At 46.9% G+C, this 19058-nt stretch overlaps 1 protein-coding gene and 3 non-coding genes across 4 annotated transcripts; all 4 read right to left on the bottom strand.

Annotated features, from left to right (window-relative positions):
- Nucleotides 1-5691: 5691 nt before the first annotated feature.
- On the bottom strand, nt 5692-5762 carry TRNAG-CCC (transfer RNA glycine (anticodon CCC)). The gene has a single exon. It is a non-coding gene; the product is annotated as a tRNA-Gly (tRNA).
- A 1271-nt stretch (nt 5763-7033) lies between these two features.
- TRNAA-AGC (transfer RNA alanine (anticodon AGC)) lies at nt 7034-7106 on the bottom strand. Its single transcript has one exon. It is a non-coding gene; the product is annotated as a tRNA-Ala (tRNA).
- Nucleotides 7107-7784: 678 nt separating this feature from the next.
- LOC125511004 (receptor like protein kinase S.2) lies at nt 7785-11848 on the bottom strand. The gene is given in 3 exon segments (XM_048676291.2): nt 7785-8759; nt 8762-10222; nt 11409-11848. Coding segments are annotated over 2 exon segments (2121 nt in total). The 5' UTR covers nt 10149-10222; nt 11409-11848; the 3' UTR covers nt 7785-8025.
- A 6920-nt stretch (nt 11849-18768) lies between these two features.
- TRNAG-CCC (transfer RNA glycine (anticodon CCC)) lies at nt 18769-18839 on the bottom strand. Its single transcript has one exon. It is a non-coding gene; the product is annotated as a tRNA-Gly (tRNA).
- Nucleotides 18840-19058: the final 219 nt, after the last annotated feature.

The following is a 19058-nucleotide window of genomic DNA, read 5'->3' as shown; positions in this document are numbered from 1 at the left end:
TTTGGAAGCTCCAACTGGAAAAAGGAAACCAAGGGCACTCTCTTGTCAAGGAATTTGTGGACCAGCATAACTATGAATTCACTAAGCCTGACCAGACACCTTTCTTATGGCCTCGTCGTGGACTTAATGATGCTCAAAAGCCTGATGCCATTGAGTATGGTATTGGTGGTCACGCACACATCAGATAATGGAGGTAATGGAGAGGCATCACGCTGGTTATGACAAAGTTGGCTGTGTCTTTCGGGACCTATATAATTTTTTTGCTGAGTACAAGAAGCAAAGAATCAAAGATTTCGGTGCCCAATACATGCTGAACTATATGGCAGCGCAGGAAGATGAGATTCTGAATTTTGGTACAGGTACAACACAGACAGCAGAGGCCATCTGCAGAACCTTTTTTGGTCAGACGCGTAGTCCCGGTTGGACTATGATGCCTTTGGTGGTGGTGTTGTGTTTGACAACACGTACCATGTGAACAAATATAACTTGCCATTTGTCCCAATCATAGGATTGAACCACCATTGCAGCACAGTTGTCTTTGGGGTTGGCATTGAATTGGACCAGACCATGGCATCATATAAGTGGTTGCTCCATTCATTTTTGGGAAAAAATTCCTTATTTGACACTGGAAAATTTTTTCTTCCCTATTTGACACAAGTTCTAAATTTTATTCCCTATATGACATTTCCGTCCATTTTGAGCCTAAATGATACATGAAAAGATTCTTTTGCCCCTCATGTGGTATGTGTGTGGGGGGCAATAGCGCACGCACGTAGCATCAGTGCGAGGGCAAGAGAACACACGCAGCAACACATACACATGCACCAACACACACGCACACGCACACACACGCAACAACACGCACGCGCATGTGCACACACACACGCAACAACACACACGCAGCACACACACACGCAGCACACACACATACACACACACACACGCAGCAACACACACACACGCAGCACACACACATACACACACACGCACGCAGCACACACACATACACACACACGCACGCAGCACACACACAGGCAGCACATAGGCACGCAACAGCACACACACGCGCGCACGTACATACGCAGTAGCAAACACACACTGCAGCACACATGCACACACACATGCAGCGGCAGCACACATGTGCGCGTGCACCCACACACGCAATAGCACACACGCGCGCGCACACACATACCGCATGAGGGGCAAAATCGTCTTTTCAGGTGTCATTTAGGCTCAAAATGGACAGAAGTGTCATATATGGAATAAAATTTAGGACTAGTGTCAAATAGGGAAGAATAACTTTTTCAGTATCAAATAAGGAACCAGATTTTAAGACAGTGTCAAATAAGGAATTTTCTCCATTTTTGGAGGCGATGCACCGAAACCATCCCAGGTCTGTGATCACAGATAAGTGGTTGCTCCATTAACGTGTGAACAAAAACGAACACCGGGCATAACTTGAACCAGAAAATTGATAGATGCTATGACCCCAACAAGAAGGTACTCATCTTTGGGGCAATGCCCTCTCGACTGTGGAAGATGTCGAGCATATCATGCGTGTGCACACATTGTCCAAGAGTGTTTTCCATGTGAATCAAGTCAGACATCTGCATTATATGAAGAGCTGAAAGACCCTAGCGAAAATAAAATCACTTTGAAAGGGTTTACTACAAGAATAAAAAACAGCAAGGGGTCAACTTTCATCCGCGCCTATGTAATGTACACAATATGTGTGCTTATGTATCCAACAACACAGAGGCACGTCGGCACGAGCTACATAGGACTGGTAGCAGACATATATAGAATAAAATGGGTGAATTTTGCACTCCCTACTCTTAACCATCTGATGCCCAGCATCACCAAGTTTAAAGATGGAAGCTCGAATTTGGAGAGGAACCTTCCATTGCTACAGGTTACAAAAGGCTATAAATATATGAATCTATATGAACCTCACATTCAGATAGTTATAGCTTTTCCAACATGTAGCAATGGGAGGTTCCCCTCCAAATTCGAGCTTCCATCTTTAAATTTGGTGATAATGGCCATCAGATGAGTAAGCGTGAGGAATGCAAAATTCACCATCGTTATTCTAGATATGTCTGCTACCAATCCTAGGTACTTCGTGCCGACGTGCCTCTCTGCTATTGGACACATTAGCACACCTATTGTGTGCGCGGATGAAAGTTGATCCCTTGTTGTTTTTTATTTTTCAACAAGTCCTTTCAAAGTGGGTTATTTCCGCTAGGGCCTTTTAGCTCTTCGTATAATGCAAATACTTGAATTGATTCGCATGAAAAAAAAACTCTTGGCCCAATGTGGGCACACCTATGATATGCTCGACATCTTCCACAGTCATCTGAAAGGCTTTCCCCCAAAGATGAAGGCCTTACTATTGGGGTCATAGCACTAGCAATTTTCTGGTGAACGTTACGCCCTCGGAGTTGATGTTGATGTTGTTGGAGCATCAACATCTTTGCCTTTGCCTTGGGCCTTAGATTGCCTCCGTACACGCCCGAGGCCGCAGATTGGCACACCGGGTGGCCGCTCAAGCTCACGAGGGTGGAGTAGACCCAGGCTAAGATCCTGATGGAGCAGGTCAGCGTGCTCACGAAGTCGGATGTGACCGGCAATGACATCGTTGCCGCCTGGGTCAGCCGGAGGATCCAGCCACTTCAGGCCCGCGTCAGGGGAATGTGGTTGTACTTTGGTGGAGCCGACCCAACGAGAACCTCCCCGCTCCGACATTCTGACTAGACCCGGATGAAGCGGATCACCAGGTCCGCAACATTCTCTGATGAGACGGCCCTGTCAAACCTCTTGGAGGCGGCCAACGACCTGGTCCAGAGTACTGAGCCAATGACCTGGTCCAGAGTATTTTGCATCTTCTACTTGCATTTAGTAACCTACTGTCATATTTATTTTAGCAGGCATCATATTGGTGATAGTCTGCAAGCTATCATTATTGTCGTATGTGATCTTTGATTTTACTGGTGCCATTATATGATTTTTCGCCCCTTATATTAACTGGTTATGTGCCGATTGACAGTTTAAATATTTGTTTGACTTGGGAGGCCAGAAGGCGGTTGACAATATTTTTGTTATATTCTAAAGAAAAAAATGCCCGTAGCACAGCTTATGCAGAGGGCAACAGGTTAATTGTTCTTTCTCTCGTCTGTCTTAATCGCTAAGTCACTCGAACCTTAATGTGCAGACTAATGCAAAAGCAAAACATTTCAAGGCAAATAAATCCACTGATGATAATGGCAGTTTCAGAAAAGATGCTGAAGCTGATTCAAGAAATGCTAGTAAGGCTGTTGATCAAAATCCTCCGCCACCAAAGCAAGATTTCATCCATGTGAGGGCAAGAAGGGGTCAAGCAACCAACAGCCATAGCCTTGCAGAAAGGGTCAGTTCAGTGCACTGTTTCATTTTGACTATTCTTGTACACCCTTGATCACTGGAAGTTCTACTATTTTGAGAGGCACGTCGTGAGAAAATAACCGAGTGGGTGAAAATTCTCCAAGATCTTGTCCCTGGATGTAATAAGGTGAATTTTAATCTCAACAAGAATTCAATATTTTTTATGTCTCCATTCTCTCCCACAGTCCCACTAATGTCCAGATCTATTTATCTTCGGTATCATCTTCAAGCTCTAAGTCCTCCCTAGTTTTGTGTATGTAAATGATTTTCTTTGGAAAGCTTATGCTTCCTTGGTTAGGTTATTGGCAAAGCATCGGTCCTCGGTGAGATAATCAATTATGTCCAAGCTTTGGAACGTCAAATTGAGGTATGCTGTGTCTTGTCGCTAATATGGAATTATGTCCCTCTATAGTTCAGTTAATGATAAATAGCTTGACAATTGCTGTCATCTGCAGTTCCTGTCCAGGAAGCTTGAGGCGGTTAATGCCCATGCTCACAATGGGGCCGAGACATTTCCAACTAAAGATGTAAGTCAAGTTGCGAACTCAATGGTTAAGTAGCAAAAGAATGATGGGTACAAAGAAGTACAGTATATCTTAGCTCCAATGCTTGATTTCTCAAACTGTGTTGCCAATATACTATGCATCTCGGCCCTTGATCTGCAATCAGGCCTGCTATGATAGATGCTATGTTGTCATGTTTGTGTACAGAAAAATATGTATTCTTGTCTTCTCGCCGACGTACAACACAGCTCCAGGTCTAATATTTGACCCGCAAACACCAAGGGAGTACACGCAAGGCTCGCCGGCTTCAGAGTGGCTTCGCATGCAGATTGGTGGCAACTACGAAAGGGCGACATGAACAGAAAAAAGAATCAGGGTGGCGCCCAACAAAGCATACCATGAATCCTCAGCCAATTATTCCCCACCTTTCTAGTCCCATTTTTTTTGCGCGACCATCTTGTTCCAAATGCGGTTTTATCTACAGTTTTTGGGGCTTTAATTTGCTGGTGCCTGGTAGAGACACCAAACATGTATTTAGGGAGACCGCCATGTATGGAAGAAACTTTTTTCAGGTCTCCTGTCAGGCTGTGAAAGCGTAAACCCTTTTCCTTTTGAGTTTTTTTTTTCAGTTTTCGGATCAAAGTTTGAACCTCAGGGCACGCCGTTCTCTTTCTGAATACTGATGATTTGTGCCTTGTTCTCTGGGTAGCAGCAGGAGAAGTTGGTTTCTCGGATTACAATGTGTGTAATACTTCTACACTGTATGTTTGGTGTCTTCTGGGTTCACCTGAGATTGGATGGCCTTCGATCGCATTCGTCAGTCGTTTTTCTTCACTCCGATGTTCACAGACAATTGCAGCAAGGTTCGTGTTTTTTGGGATGGCTCTCATCTTTGCGTAAGTTCGTTCTACAGCGCTGATCTCCGCCATATGGAATCCGTGAAAGTGGCGCAACAGCAAGATTTTCCGCAACGAAAATGAACCTATGCCCGCGATCTACCGCTGTTGCCCTGACAGCTTGATGCTCCGGTTCGACTGCTGCGCCAATGCTCTTCGCAAAGCTCTTCTTCATGATTCTCTTCAATTGGAAATGGTTCAGGCCGGATTTTACCCGTTCTAGTTGGCTAGTTCCCCCCGAAGAAATTTCCGCAGATTTGACCATCTCGACAAAGGGAATTCCAGAAATGCGACCCTCACCTTGATCACCACCCGGACCATTCGGAATGAGAGAAATGCAACGGTCTTCCAGAAGAAATCGACCCCCCCCCCCCCCCCCCCCACAAAATCATCTTGCGAAACCTGAAGGAGGAAGCTAGGCTGTGGGTGCTAACGGGTGCGAAACGATGCCACGAGAGTAATGACTTTGTATTCAGTGGGCCTCATGTGGCTCTGACTTAAACCTTGTCTCCTTCCTTAATTAATGAATGAGGCAAATCTTTTGCCTCTGCGTTAAAAAAACACACCCAGGTCTTGTCCTGCAAAGAAAAAAAAACAGCCAGGGTTCACGGGGGAACAGCTGTCGGCGGTTCATCATTTCACTGCTCCTGAAGCTATAACTATAATTTCTTCCCTTCCTAAAAAAAACTATAATTTCTTCCCATATTTCAGATAATTGTTATGTACAAAGAAAGAAGAAGACTACAGCCTAGGAGGTATCAAAAACAAATACATCAACAACAGAGAAAGAAATCCATTGTACGTCAAGCCCTGCTGTGCTCATCTGAAAGTCCATAGAAAACAACAAAACACCAGATGAGAAAACAAATAAGTGCGCATCCAGGGAATCGAACCCTGGTCAGTACCGTGGGAGGGTACTATGATACCACTACACCAGATGCGCTTTGTTAATTTGTTTTTCCTTTCCGTATATATGATGGTCTCTTATCTACCAGGTGAATGCGAAATCTCAGCTCGTTATCGTCTGCATGAAGGTTTTTTTCTTTAGCAATGCATGAAGGTTTGTAATAGCTCACGCGGTGACAGTTTCGACAAAGGTAAACGATTGCGTTCGGCGCGCCGGCCGAAAGCTTCGGCCGGTCTCGTCGACGCACGCAGCGCTACACCGAATCAAACCATGAAGGCCCACCACGTTATTCTTTCCCCCATCCCTGCGTCCTTCTTCTTTCCTTTCCTGGTTCTTTTTTTCCCCACCTCCCCGGCTGCCATGAAAGTCCAAGCCTGCGATCTCCTCCAGCGAGACCCCCTCCTTTCTTCTCCAGCGAGCACCCCCGAAGCCGACCCTCCCCCCCCCCCTCCCCCCCCCCCCCCCGAGCTAGTGTCCCCCCCTTGATTTTTGTAAGCCATGGCCGCGCTCGTCGGGGGCCATGGCTCACCTGCGAGCTCACAGGCAGGGCGGCCATGGCTCACGAGCTTGAGGTGGACGTCGAGCTGAGAGTACAATGGGGACACCCCCTGATGTTGTGACCAGCGTTCTGGAAAGCTACAATCAATGCGGCAAAAAGTTTCAACCAGCGACGACAGATGCTGGAACCAACCACTGCCACAACAAAAGGCTACATCCGGTATCGCACAAAGCTTCAACCGGCGTTGGAAAAAGCTTCAAACACTGAATGCCGATGCTAGGGGCTGGCTACTGCCAACAAGGGAAAAAGCTTCAAGGTGTCACAAAAAGCTTCAACGTAGATAATAAAGATTCAATCGTAGCTGGTTTTTGCTACCACCGGCAAAGTTTTTTGCTACATCCATCAAGACGAGGGGGTTGGCGAGGGATGGGGCCCGACGATGAGGAAAACCGATGGGGGCCGACGATGAGGACAGCCACCGAAGGGGACAAGAGGCCGCGCTCCTCGAGCGAGGCATGTGGATCCAGCCCGAGTGCTCGAGGAAGAAGAAGCTGGAGGGCGATTCCTTTTTTTTTTTGCCTGGATCCAGCGACCCGCGCGGCTCACATCCAACGGCCTGGGCTGGACCGGCCGAAACTTTCGGCCGGCGCGCCGACGCCTATCATCGCCCTTCGACAAAGATGTTCCATCATCCAAGAAAACTGTGATAACTTGACTGATTTTTAGAGATGGTGATAACTGTGTAGAGGAATTTGAATTCTACAGTATATTTCAGTGTTCAGATTTGCAAAAAAAAAAGACAGAAAAATGGAGAAGTGGGGTATCGATCCCCATACCTCTCGCATGCTAAGCGAGCGCTCTACCATCTGAGCTACATCCCCTTATTTGTTTGCTAAATTTAACAAACCTACTTAACAGGATGGTAACTACATCTGAGGTAGTATTAAAAACCCGTCCCACTACTTTGTATGGGAACTGTGAAATTACATCTTGTTTCTTCTGAACTTCAGGATGCAGAAGAAGCTGCACGGAAAGCTGAAGCAGCTCAGAAGCGAGAACCTACAATTCCTGCTATTGCATGGCTATGGAATTCCTGCAATCAGAGAAAGAGTTTTTTCACTGAGGACTGCACATGTGTCATGTGTGATCAGCAAGTTTTGGAGACAAGAGATCACTTGTTCTTTCATCTGCCCCGGTTGGTCTCCCCTGTCTGTCTGCAGGTATTCAAGATCAGCTCAGTCAGTTAGTTCGCCTGCTCAATCTTCCATTTGCAATGGATGTCATCATACTGATTGCTTGGGCCATTTGGAACACGAGGAATGCATATGTTTCCAGAAGGGAGTTATCCCCAGTCTCTTTGCCTGCAGACGTAGGTTCAGGGAGGAGCTTCAGTGGTTACTTCTATCTAAGAGCAAAAAGAAAATCCTATCCTACTCTGCCAGACTGCCAGATTCCCTTAGTTGCTTGTGCTGGTAAGTACAGTACTATCGATAATGTCTTATTATTCAGGACGAAACAAAGGAACCAGTTTTATGCATAATGATGATTACCCAACTGAAAACTGTAGCCAGTGCAAGACTAGCAGGACATAACAATAGTGCAGGGTGAACGGCCTGACAAATCCATTACAGCACCCGGATAATGAAAAGCATGAACAAAGACATAGTACAAAATACTCGCTTCAGAAAAGAAAGGGACCGTCAGAAATTGCAGTATACATATATGGAGTAATTCTCTGGCATGATCTGTCGGTGGAGAGAGCATTGGCAGTAGGAAAATTGGTGACCGCTTCCTGCCTGCTCATCGTGGCATTAGCAATTCGGAATCAGAATCCACACCACCATCAGAAGCACATTCCATGTCATCATATTCGAAGGTTGATACCAAACTACAATGGCTGGAATCATCGTCTTCTGCAAGGTACATATCCAGGTTCAACCGACGCTCTGTCCTTGAAGGACCATTAGTGTCATCTTCAGCCAACATCTCATCACCAAGGCTTCCGCTTTGTTCTACAAGACACAACTCCAGGTTCTCAAGCACCTCTTGCATTGTAGGGCGGTCGATACCACGATCACTTACACATTTCTCAGCAATCTCCACAAACTTCTTGAAGCACCACGGAGCAATCTTTCCTTCAAGATCTGGATCAACAATCAGATCAAGGATGCCCTTCTTCTGGCAACTAAGGGCGCAATATACCAGATTAGCTTGTCTTTCTGGAAGATTGGGATTATAAGCAGCCCGAGCACACAAAACCTCAAACAGTACGACACCAAAAGAATACACATTGGATTTCTGTGTTAGTTGTCCAGTGCAGTAAAATTCAGGATCGACACAACCCAGACGTCCCATACGCAGTGTGGGGGTCACATCCATGGCATCCCGCCATGGTGAGACTTCACTTGAAAACTTGCCGGCCAATCTCTCATCTAGGAGAATCTTCGTCGTCGACACATCATTAGGGATGATGGAACACTCATGAAGGTAGTGCAGGGCACGAGCAGCACCGATGCAGACGTCTAGACGCTGCTCCAAGTAAGCGGTGGCTCCTTCATTTTGTTAGCGTAAAGGTTCTCACTCAGGGTGCCACGAGCCATGTAGTCGTAGATCAGCATCCTCTGGTTTTTCTCTTTACAGTAACCGACCAATGATACGAGATGATGGTGGCGGAGATTGGCCATCATCGCTATCTCTGTCTGGAACATACTCACATCCTGTTCAAACCTGCCCCGTTTGATAGCCACCTTTGTTGCTCCCCCATCAATCACTCCATAGTAAACTTTACCAAATAAACCCACACCAATAAGGTGCGACTTCTCAAAATTTCTTGTCGCGGATTTCACCTCCCTGAGTGAGAAATGGCGGCACAAGTTATATGGCAAAGATTGTTGCGTGACTGAGCTAGAAGATTGCCAGTTGTTTTGAGCTGCTGGCTTGTTCCTCCACCCCCAAGGAAAAATAGTTGGTGTTTGTTTAACTTGAATTTGAGTTTTCCTAAGCGCTCGAAGACGTTCCGCCACATCTCTCATCTCAGGGCGTCTATCTATCTCCATTCTCAAGCATTGTCCTGCTAGCTTTGCAACCCCTTCAAGAACCTTCATGTTGTTCTGGCTTGAGATTTCAACATCGAACAACTCTCTCACCTTTCTCTTCTCTGTTACAAGAGATTGGGTAAAACATTCAACTATGCCGGCCTCCCCATTTCTTATCGTTGCCTTTTTCTTTGTAATCAATTCAACCAGAACGATTCCGAAACTGTAAACATCACTCTTCGAGGTGAGACGCCCGCTGCGAGCAAACAAAGGGTCCATGTAACCTATGCTCCCCATTACATGATCAGTGAAAAGGGTCGAGTCTGTGTTGACAAGTCTTGATATTCCAAAGTCAGATATTTTTGCATTGAAGTTGTCATCTAATAGTATATTGGCAGGCTTGATATCACCATGGATCACCTGAGTATACATTTGTGAATGCATGTAGCACAATGCCTCTGAACACTCCACCGCGATACGCAGTCGTGTATCCAACGTGATGGGAATGCGTTCATGGTGAAGAACATTGCTGAGGTTCCCTTTAGATATATACTCACTGACTATCATTAGGGCATTTTCCTTGGCACAGTAGCCTATGAGCCTAACTACATTCTTGTGGTTGATTTCACAGTGGACTTTCAGCTCTTTTGCAAAATTTTCTTCTATATTACTCATAAATCTCTTGACTGCAACTGTTCTTCCATCTTGCAGAACACCTTTGTAAACTTCTCCGAAGCCGCCTTTTCCAATGATAGTTTCGTAGTTGCTGGTAATTCTTTTTATCTCACCCTCTGTGAAGCATTTTATGTTATGATTGCTACATGACAACCACTTTGACCTGTCATCTCTTTGGATCATTTCTGCCACTGTACTCTCCCGAAGGTCCATCTTATGAAAGTGAAGTAGCAAAGACTGAGTATACAAGTTAGCTTCGGCTTATATGCTGGACACACCGACTTGACCTGAAAAATAGTTTCCAAATGGGTCAAACTCAAATCTCATATAACCAGAGTTATCAACAACATGTCAACATAGGAATACTTTGCAGAATCAATGAATGATAAGTAACTTGTGGCCGTATGAGATGGCCACGTACTGACAAAAACACTGAATTGCGGTTTTTTCCCATACTACCTTATGGCCGGGTTCCACTATCATCAGATAACGGAACAACACACATCCAGCATCCAGTGCAAAGATAAGAAACAAAGATAGTTTGTCATACAAGATCCCCTCTTGCCCGCGAAGGGTAGGACGTTGACCAAGGATGGGAATCATGGGATAAGAGTCATTTTCAGTCCAACACATCAATGAAGAGAACAGGAGGGCTCGACTTTGCCCATTTAATCATAGAACATATCCTCTGGGTGATGATGGTTTAATTATAATATACCTAGGTTACTTCTTCTGTAATTTGCACAAATTTGTAGAAAATATTATTTAATCTCGCTGCTGGACTTCATCGATGGGGCATACGTCCATAAGGCGGAAACTGTAGGTAGGGGAGAGCAAAATTAATAATTATTGTTCAGTTCTGTCGTGGTATTGATTGGAGTTTCATGGTAGGCGTTGTGTAAAGTAATTCTGCATCCAGGTGCAAACCAAAAAAAAAAGACAGCTAAAGCCCCATAACTCTGACAAGGAAAAGGCATGAACACTATGAGGAAAAAAACCTGAAGGTTAGAACCGAAGATTTAAAATGCGAAAAATGCAAACCTGTAGAAACCTATCCACTGAAGAAAATATAAAAAATCAGTAAGGTTATAAAGATGGTTGCTGCTGAGCCCAACATACCTCTTTAGGAACTGATGCGGCAATATAATTTATGTTGAAGCATGTTTCTCATATTTTGTAACACACATCGGCATGGAGTGGATCTGGAAGAAGGAACCGATGCTCAGCTCTCATGGGAAGACCTCATCCGTGAAGGTTGAGGGGTCAAAATGAGCCCGCTAGCTACCGAAGGTTAATATGCGTGTTTTTTTATGGGCATAGCATGGTCTGACTGTCCATGTCGTGGAACAATTTTCCAACTTGGAAACTTCCTATACCAGACAATCTGGATTTATATTTACAGGTCTGCTAGTGCTTTTATGAAACTTCCTAAACCAATCAATCCCTGGGGAAAATAATTTCAAAGAAGAATACCTTAAATTTTTATGACCACAGAATTTAGATGGTGAATCTAGCTCCAATGTGGATCCATTTTTCCCCATATCAGAGACGGGAACAATTGAAGTTGTTGGAACTGAAAATTTCCTGGCAGCCATGGAGGATCCCCTGCAGCTGCAGCGGGCCGTCCCCTCACCCGCTGTACCCAAATGCTCAGATCCACGCCCGCCGTGGAAGCCCGCCCTTGGGCCCAGCCGCTGCAGCCGCACCACAGAGGTCCACCGCGGCTGCCGACTGCCATACCGGACCCGTACTCGCTCGCTCCCTGCTTGCTTCATTCAACCGCCGCGGGACGGCAGCCCGCTGATCTCACCGCTGATTTGGAAGGAGTCTGATGCGGCGCCCTGCAAGCAATGTGAGAAAGGCGGCGGAGATGTCAACAGTGAAACAACGGCAAGGAAGCGGAGACCAAGGTTCGCCGTACCGTTTTCTGTGGATAACCATGGAGGGGTGTATCCGACCGTCGGCAGGGCGCTGCTATCTAAGGGCATCTCCAGCCGCGCCCCCAACAAGCCCTCTCAGATCATTTTTTCAACGCCGACATCGAAAAAACGGTTCAGTCGCGTCCCTAGGACGCCGAAAATCGTCGGTTCGGACCTTTTTTCCGCCCGGCGGTCACAGGCCGAACCCGGCGCGCTGGGGAGCAGTTGGGGGCTCCGGCGCTAGGGAAAAGCACGCCTGGCCCACACCGACAGGGGAAAAGTCAAGGTTTTCTTCCCCCGACTCGTCTCGCACCCCCCGTGCCCTTGGCCACCACTAGCTATATCCCGGCAACGGCCGCCGCCCTACTCCGCTAGATAGCCATTCCCCGCCGGAAAATAGCAGCGCTTCGCCGCGGCAGCCCCTCCCACAACAGCTGGGCGTTTCCGGCCGCGGAGGCGCGGTTTAACGGCGGGTACACGCCCACCGAGCGCAAGGTGTTCGGCGTTTTGCCTGCCTCGGCGATGGACTCGGATGAGGAGGAAGAGCTCGCCGCGCTGCTGGAGGAGGAAGCCGCGGCCGACATCCAGGAAAAAGAGCATCTCATGGTGCTCGCGCCCTCGCCCAGCTGCTGACGAGCAATGAAAAGCCGCGGCGAGGTGGCTCGGCGCCGGGGCGGATGAAAGCAAAGAACCGGCATCGTCTCCAAGGCTACTGCATGCTCTACTCCGACTACTTCGCCGATGCTCCACTTCATGGCGAGAGAACATTTTGGCGCCGTTATCGGATGAGCCGAAAGCTCTTCCTCGGGATTGTGAATTCCATCCGGGAGTTCGACAACTACTTCAAGTGCAAGATGGATTGCACTGGCGCTCTTGGATTCACCTCCATCCAGAAGTGCACTACAGCTATGAGGATGCTTGCATATGGAGCTCCCAGTGATTCACTCGACGACTATGGGCGCATGGCCGAGTCCACCAGCATAGAGTGTTTCTACAAGTTCTGTCGGGCAGTGGTGGCAGTGTTTGGGCCACAATACTTGAGAACACCCAATGCGGAAGACACTATTCGGATCCTAGCCTAGAATGCAGCAAGAGGATTTCCTGGGATGCTTGGAAGCATCGACTGCATGCATTGGAAATGGAAGAATTGCCCATTTGGTTGGCAGGGGATGTACAAAGGCGCCAAAGGCGGTTGTAGTGTGGTGCTTGAGGCGGTAGCCACACAGGACCTCTGGATTTGGCACACCTTCTAACTCACAATGACATCAACGTGCTGCAGTGCTCTCCTGTTTTTGCCAAGCTCGTTGAGGGCCATTCTCCTCCGGTGAACTTCGAGATCAATGGGCACCAATACAACAAGGGGTACTATCTAGCTGACGGCATCTATCCGAGATGGTCGACATTTGTGAAGACAATCTCAAACCCTGTGGCAGGAGGCAAGAACGCCTGGTTTGCGAAGCTTCAGGAGGCTTGCAGGAAGGATGTCGAGCGGACATTTGGTGTGCTCCAATCTCGATTTGCTGTTGTTCGGTACCCCGCTCAGACCTGGTCCAAAGATCAAATGTGGGAGATTATGACTTGCTGTGTCATCTTGCACAACATGATAATCGAGAGCGAGCAAGAAGACCCAGTGTTTGACACTGAACCATACTACAGGCAGGGTCCTCTAGCCGAAGTTGATCACCAGCTACCGGCAACTTGGACTGCCTATCTCAGTATGCGTTAGGAGATCCGAGACCCACAGGTGCATCATCAACTGCAGAAATATCTGATTGAGCACCTATGAAGGCTCAAGGGGGACGCCGTGTGATGAAATACGAGTTTTTATTTGTTGAACTATATAATTTATATTGAACTATTTGTTGTTGTACTATTTTGTTGAAATATTTGATTTTTCTGTGATGAAATATGTGATAAGAAATAATTGTGTTGATAATTGAACGCCGAGACACGGCGAAACCACGCCGAATATGGGCCTATTCTCGCCCATATGGGCCCTTTATTCGCCGAAATTGGGCTGCAAAGTGGGCCAATTTCGGCGCCTGGGGGCGACGACTGGGCGCAAAACCGCCCCCGGCGCCGATTGTATCGCCGGCTCGCCCCCAGGGGGCGATTTTTATGCGTCCTGGAGGGGCCAACGGCTGGAGATGCCCTAAGAGAACTCTAGCAAACCTCTTAAAACGCGTCGACCCACAAAATAACCGTCCGTTTACGGTTTCGGGCCAAAAAAATGATCTGACTAGACACCATATCAGCGTGCGAATTGTAAAATTTTATGGGACACGGAAAAACTTCGCCCTCAACCTTTAGATTCATGGGGCAGGAGGCTGACCCAAGCTCGATCCCTATCAACTGCGAGATTTGGCGGGAGGGACATTTCCGCGCGGCTCTTCCCGCTTCGCTCTCCCTCCACCCCCAACCACCTCCCTACGGTCCCCCGGAGCACCTTCCTAGGCGTCCCTTCGTCGGCATGGAAGCCTCTCAGCCGGAAGCCATCACCGCGGACGCCATCCACGTGCCACCCCCTTGGGCAGATCTCGTCGACGGCCATGCCGCGCCCGTCGCCGTTCAAGGCTACACCGCGCCACCCCGCAAGCGGCAGTGCAACGTCGTCGTCCAGGACGACATCCCCACCGGCCCCGCCGTGAAGGCACGCCTGCTCGCCCGCCTCGCCGCCTCCGATGCGAATTCGGTCCGGCAACCGCCGGCGAAGAAGGGGAAGGTTTCCGGTGTGAAATGCAAGAAGCTCGCCGGGAAAGCTGCCCCGCTAACACATCCCCCGATTGCTTCGGCAAGAGCTTCCCCGAGCACTCTGGCGATGGCGTAGCTACCGCCCCCGAGGCGTTCGACGAAATGGACACAAGGTATGATTCTTCGATTTCCTGCACTTCATTCATTTGAGTTCATTCCTCTTGTACGTGACATGTCGAGCGCAATTGTAGAGCCGGTATCCATCATGCGACGGCTGACTTCGTGCAAATCTTGGACGACAACACCGTCGACATCGATCAAACACCGATCGGTGAGTACGGCTACAACGAGATGGATGGTGGCGTGCACGGTCACGGGAAAAAGACGATGTGGAGGAGGTTGACGAGGGGGTGTACGACGAAGCGCTAGCAAAACGCGCAAGATCAAAGAACTGCACTCCATTGGAAGACATAATTTTGATCAAGGCGTGGGAGTCGGTGTCTCTTGATGCGTGCACCGGCGCCGACCAAACCGCATAGCGGTATTGGCAAAGGATCAAGGATCAGTTCTTCCGCATGATGGCAAAGTATCCCAACAGGACGCCACACACTTTTCGTTCTCTTCAAGGTCGTTGGGACGTCATCAAGCCAATATGTAGCCGTTGGGCTACTTGCTTGACGCAAGTGCACAATGCACCTCCAAGTGATGTCATTGAAGCCGACTATGTGAGTTTGTTTCATGTCCCAAGCGCAAATCTTTTGTACAACTTGGAGCGGTTGCAATTTGACATTGTTTCCATTTTATAGGACAAAATTGCGCAAGAAAGGTACAAGGACATGGAAGCTTCATGCAAAAAGGCATTTCAACTAGAGCATTGTTGAGAACTTCTCAAAGATATATAGTGAGAAGTGGAAGGTGTTTGAGAAAGAATACCCACCGAAGAGAGGTGCCCTCACCAAGATGGATGATGATGACAATGATGAAGAGGATGATGGCCCAAGAAACAAGAATAAGCCTGATGGAAACAAGAAGGCCAAGGACAAGATCTAGAAGGAAGCGGAGGCTTCAAGCTTGCGGGACAAGCTAGATCGCATGGTCAAGTCCAATGAGCTTTTGGTGATCAAGACATTGGAGGAAAAAAAGAAGTTGGCCGAGAAAAAGGCTCAAGGGAAGCAGGAGAAGTGGCAACGTAACTACTCAAGGAGGAGACCAACCGCAAGGCCGCCATTGAGGAGAGAAGAGCCAAGGCCGAGGAGGATAAAGCCATGGCCAAACTCCTTCAATAGGAGAACAAGATCATGATGATGAACCGAAATGAGATGGACGAGGTCACCAAAGAATGGCATGACATGGAAAGGTTGGAGATCGTGGAGAGGAGGAGGCTAGCTGGAAGAGGCCATGCGGTGCCAAGGTTCGGTGAGCATGGTGGTTCGGCAAATGGTGGTGGCAATGGTGGCAGTCAAGATTTCATCTTGCGATGATAATGATGATGATGATGATCATGATGATGATGGAGTGATGACGGATGGTGCGGTGATGTCTTTTGGGTTGTGGTGCAAAAACTATGTTCAAATGTCGCCAAAACTGTGTGGTGGTGTCAAGATCATGTTTGAATTATTGGCATTTATGTTTTATTTGCTCAAAATCATGGTCAATTGATTTGTGTGCTTTTATAGTTTGCGGGGCCGAAATCGGGATATTCTCTTTTACTGTTCGGGTTTACGGGTTCTGTTCCGCCGCCGGTGATTTCGAACCTTAAAACGCGATTTATCGACCCTTATCATGCTTTTAAGGGTCGCGATTTTAAGGGGTCTTCTAGAGATGATCTAAGGGCAACTCCATCCAACGCGGATCATCAAATCTCTTGTAAATATTTGGATTTTTGAACAGTTTTTTGTCATCCAACGGTGATCATCAAAATTGACCGAACGGGTCTTAATCTCTGAAATGCCACAAACCAAAACCAAACGTCGGCGAGGTTGGAGATGGCTAAGTATAGCAAGATAACTGGCCACAAACCAAATCTCTTAAATCCAGTGATGATAATGGCAGTTTTCAGAAAAGATGCTAAAGCTAATTCAAGAAATTTGATCAAAATCCTCCGCCACCAAAGCAAGATTTCATCCATTTTTCAAAATAGGCTTTCGCCCCGCTTTATAAATAAAGCAACGGTCCATACAACCCATATCCGAACATCAATAGACAAACGACAGCTAGGACCACAACACATTCAAGCCCATGAAAACATAAGAGAAATAAGAAAAAAGAGCCACCTAGTGGCGGGCGCCAGTTGGCACTATGATGATGATAAGCGGCGCGCCGAAGCCAGGAGCGCATCCATCATGAGGCCGAGCCGATTGCGATCACGCTGCCTCGCGAGCGGGTGCTAGTGCTGGAGTGAGATCGTGTGCCGCTTGAAAAAAAAAGATTTCATCCATGTGAGGGCAAGAAGGGGTCAAGCAACTGACAGCCATAGCCTTGCAGAAAGGGTCGGTTCAATGGGCACTGTTTTCAGTTTTGACTATTCTGAATGTATTATTTTCAATTTTGAGTACCCCATAGATTCACATTGACACTGCCCATTAAAGACGGTTAAAAATTGAAGTGGAAAAGTACACTCTTGCTATACGGCAATTGCAAGTAAACAAGGTGATTCGATTACTGAGATCTCTACTTATTTTGACAGGCACGACGGGAGAAAATAACCGAGCGGATGAAAATTCTCCAAGATCTTGTTCCTGGATGCAATAAGGTGCATTTTAATCTCATCAACAAGCATTCAATGTTTTTTATGTTTCCACTCTGTCCGACTAATGTCCTCCCTAGTTTTGTGTCTGTAAATAATTTTCTTTGGAAAGCTTATGCTTCCTTGGTTAGGTTATTGGCAAAGCATCAGTCCTCGATAATCAATTATGTCCAAGCTTTGGACCGTCAAACTGAGGTATGCTGTATCACAGATTGTCGCTTCTATGGAATTGTGTTACCCTCTATAGTTCAGTTAATAATAAATAGCTTGACAATTGCTGTCATCTGCAGTTCCTGTCCATGAAGCTTGAGGCGGTTAATGCCCATGCTCACATTGGGGCCGAGACATTTTTCCAACTAAAGATGTAAGTCAAGTTGCGAACTCAATGGTTAAGTAGCAAAAAGATGATGGGTACAATGAAGTACAGTATATCTTAGCTCCAATGCTTGATTTCTGAAACTGTGTTGCCAATATACTATGCATCTCGGCCCTTGATCTGCAATCAGGCCTGCTATGATGCAGATGCTATGTTGTCATGTTTGTTTACAGCAAAATATATCTTAGCTCCAGAGGTTTACCTTCTTGTCTTCTTGCATGCAGTTTGCTGTGCCAAGGTACTACCCAGGGCTCGCCGGCTTCAGAGTGGCTTCACATGCAGAACCTTAGGGCACGCCGTTCTCTTTCTGAATAATGATGATTTGTGCCTTGTTCTCTGGGCAGTAGCAGGAGAAGTTGGTTCCTCGGATTAGCCTGTGTGCAGTACTTCTACGCTGTATGTTGGCCTGAGATTGGATGGGCTTCGATCGCATTCTTCAGCCGTTTTTCTTCACTCCGATGTTGCAGCAAGAAGGTTCGTGATTTTTGGGACGGCTCTCATCTTTGCAGAAGTTCGTTCTACAGCGCTGACCTCCGCCATATGGAACACGTGGAAGCGGCGCAACGGCAAGATTTTCCACAGAGAAAATGAAGCCTTGCCTGCGATCTACCGCTGTTGCGCTGACGGCTTGATGCTCCGGTAGGACCGCTGCGCCAATGCTCCTCGCAAAGCTCTTCTTCATGATTCACTTCTACTGGAAATGGTTCAGGCTGGATTTTGCCCGTCCTAGTTCCCTCGGAAGAAAATGCCGCAGATTTGACCATCTCGACAAAGGGAAATCCAGAAATGTAACTCTTGTTAAACACCCCGGGTTCATGGTGGAACAGCTTTCGGCCGTTCATCATTTCACTGCTCCTGAAGCTATAACTATAATTTCTTCCCTTCCTATAAAAAATATAATTTCTTCCCATATTTCAGATAATTGTTATGTACAAAGAAATTTTCTTCCCATATTTCAGATAATTGTTATGTACAAAGAAAGAAAAAAGACTACGGCCATAAAAAACAAATAACAGAGAAAGAAATCCATTGTGCGTCATGGCCCGCACTCCTTATCTGAAAGTCCATACAAAACAACAAAAAAACGGATGAGAAAATAAATGCGCATCCAGGGAATCGAACCCTGGTCAGTACCGTGGGAGGGTACTATGATACCACTACACCAGATGCGCTTGGTTGATTATTTTTCCTTTCACTTTGTATTTTATCCTCTGTACACTTTTTTTTTGGAGCGAAGATGAAGGTTTGTAAATAGCTCACGCGATGACAGTTTTGACAAAGATGTTCCATCATCCAGGAAACTGTGATAACTTGACCGTTTTGTAGAGATGGTGATACTTGGTGTAGAGGAATTTGAATTCTACAGTATATTTCAGTGTTCAGATTTGCAA

Source organism: Triticum urartu, chromosome 5A, assembly GCF_056163025.1.
Source record: "Triticum urartu cultivar PI428250 chromosome 5A, HENAU_Tu73, whole genome shotgun sequence".
Lineage (NCBI taxonomy): Eukaryota > Viridiplantae > Streptophyta > Magnoliopsida > Poales > Poaceae > Triticum > Triticum urartu.
Note: the sequence above shows the minus strand (reverse complement) of the source record. Positions and strands in the feature narration are given on the sequence as shown.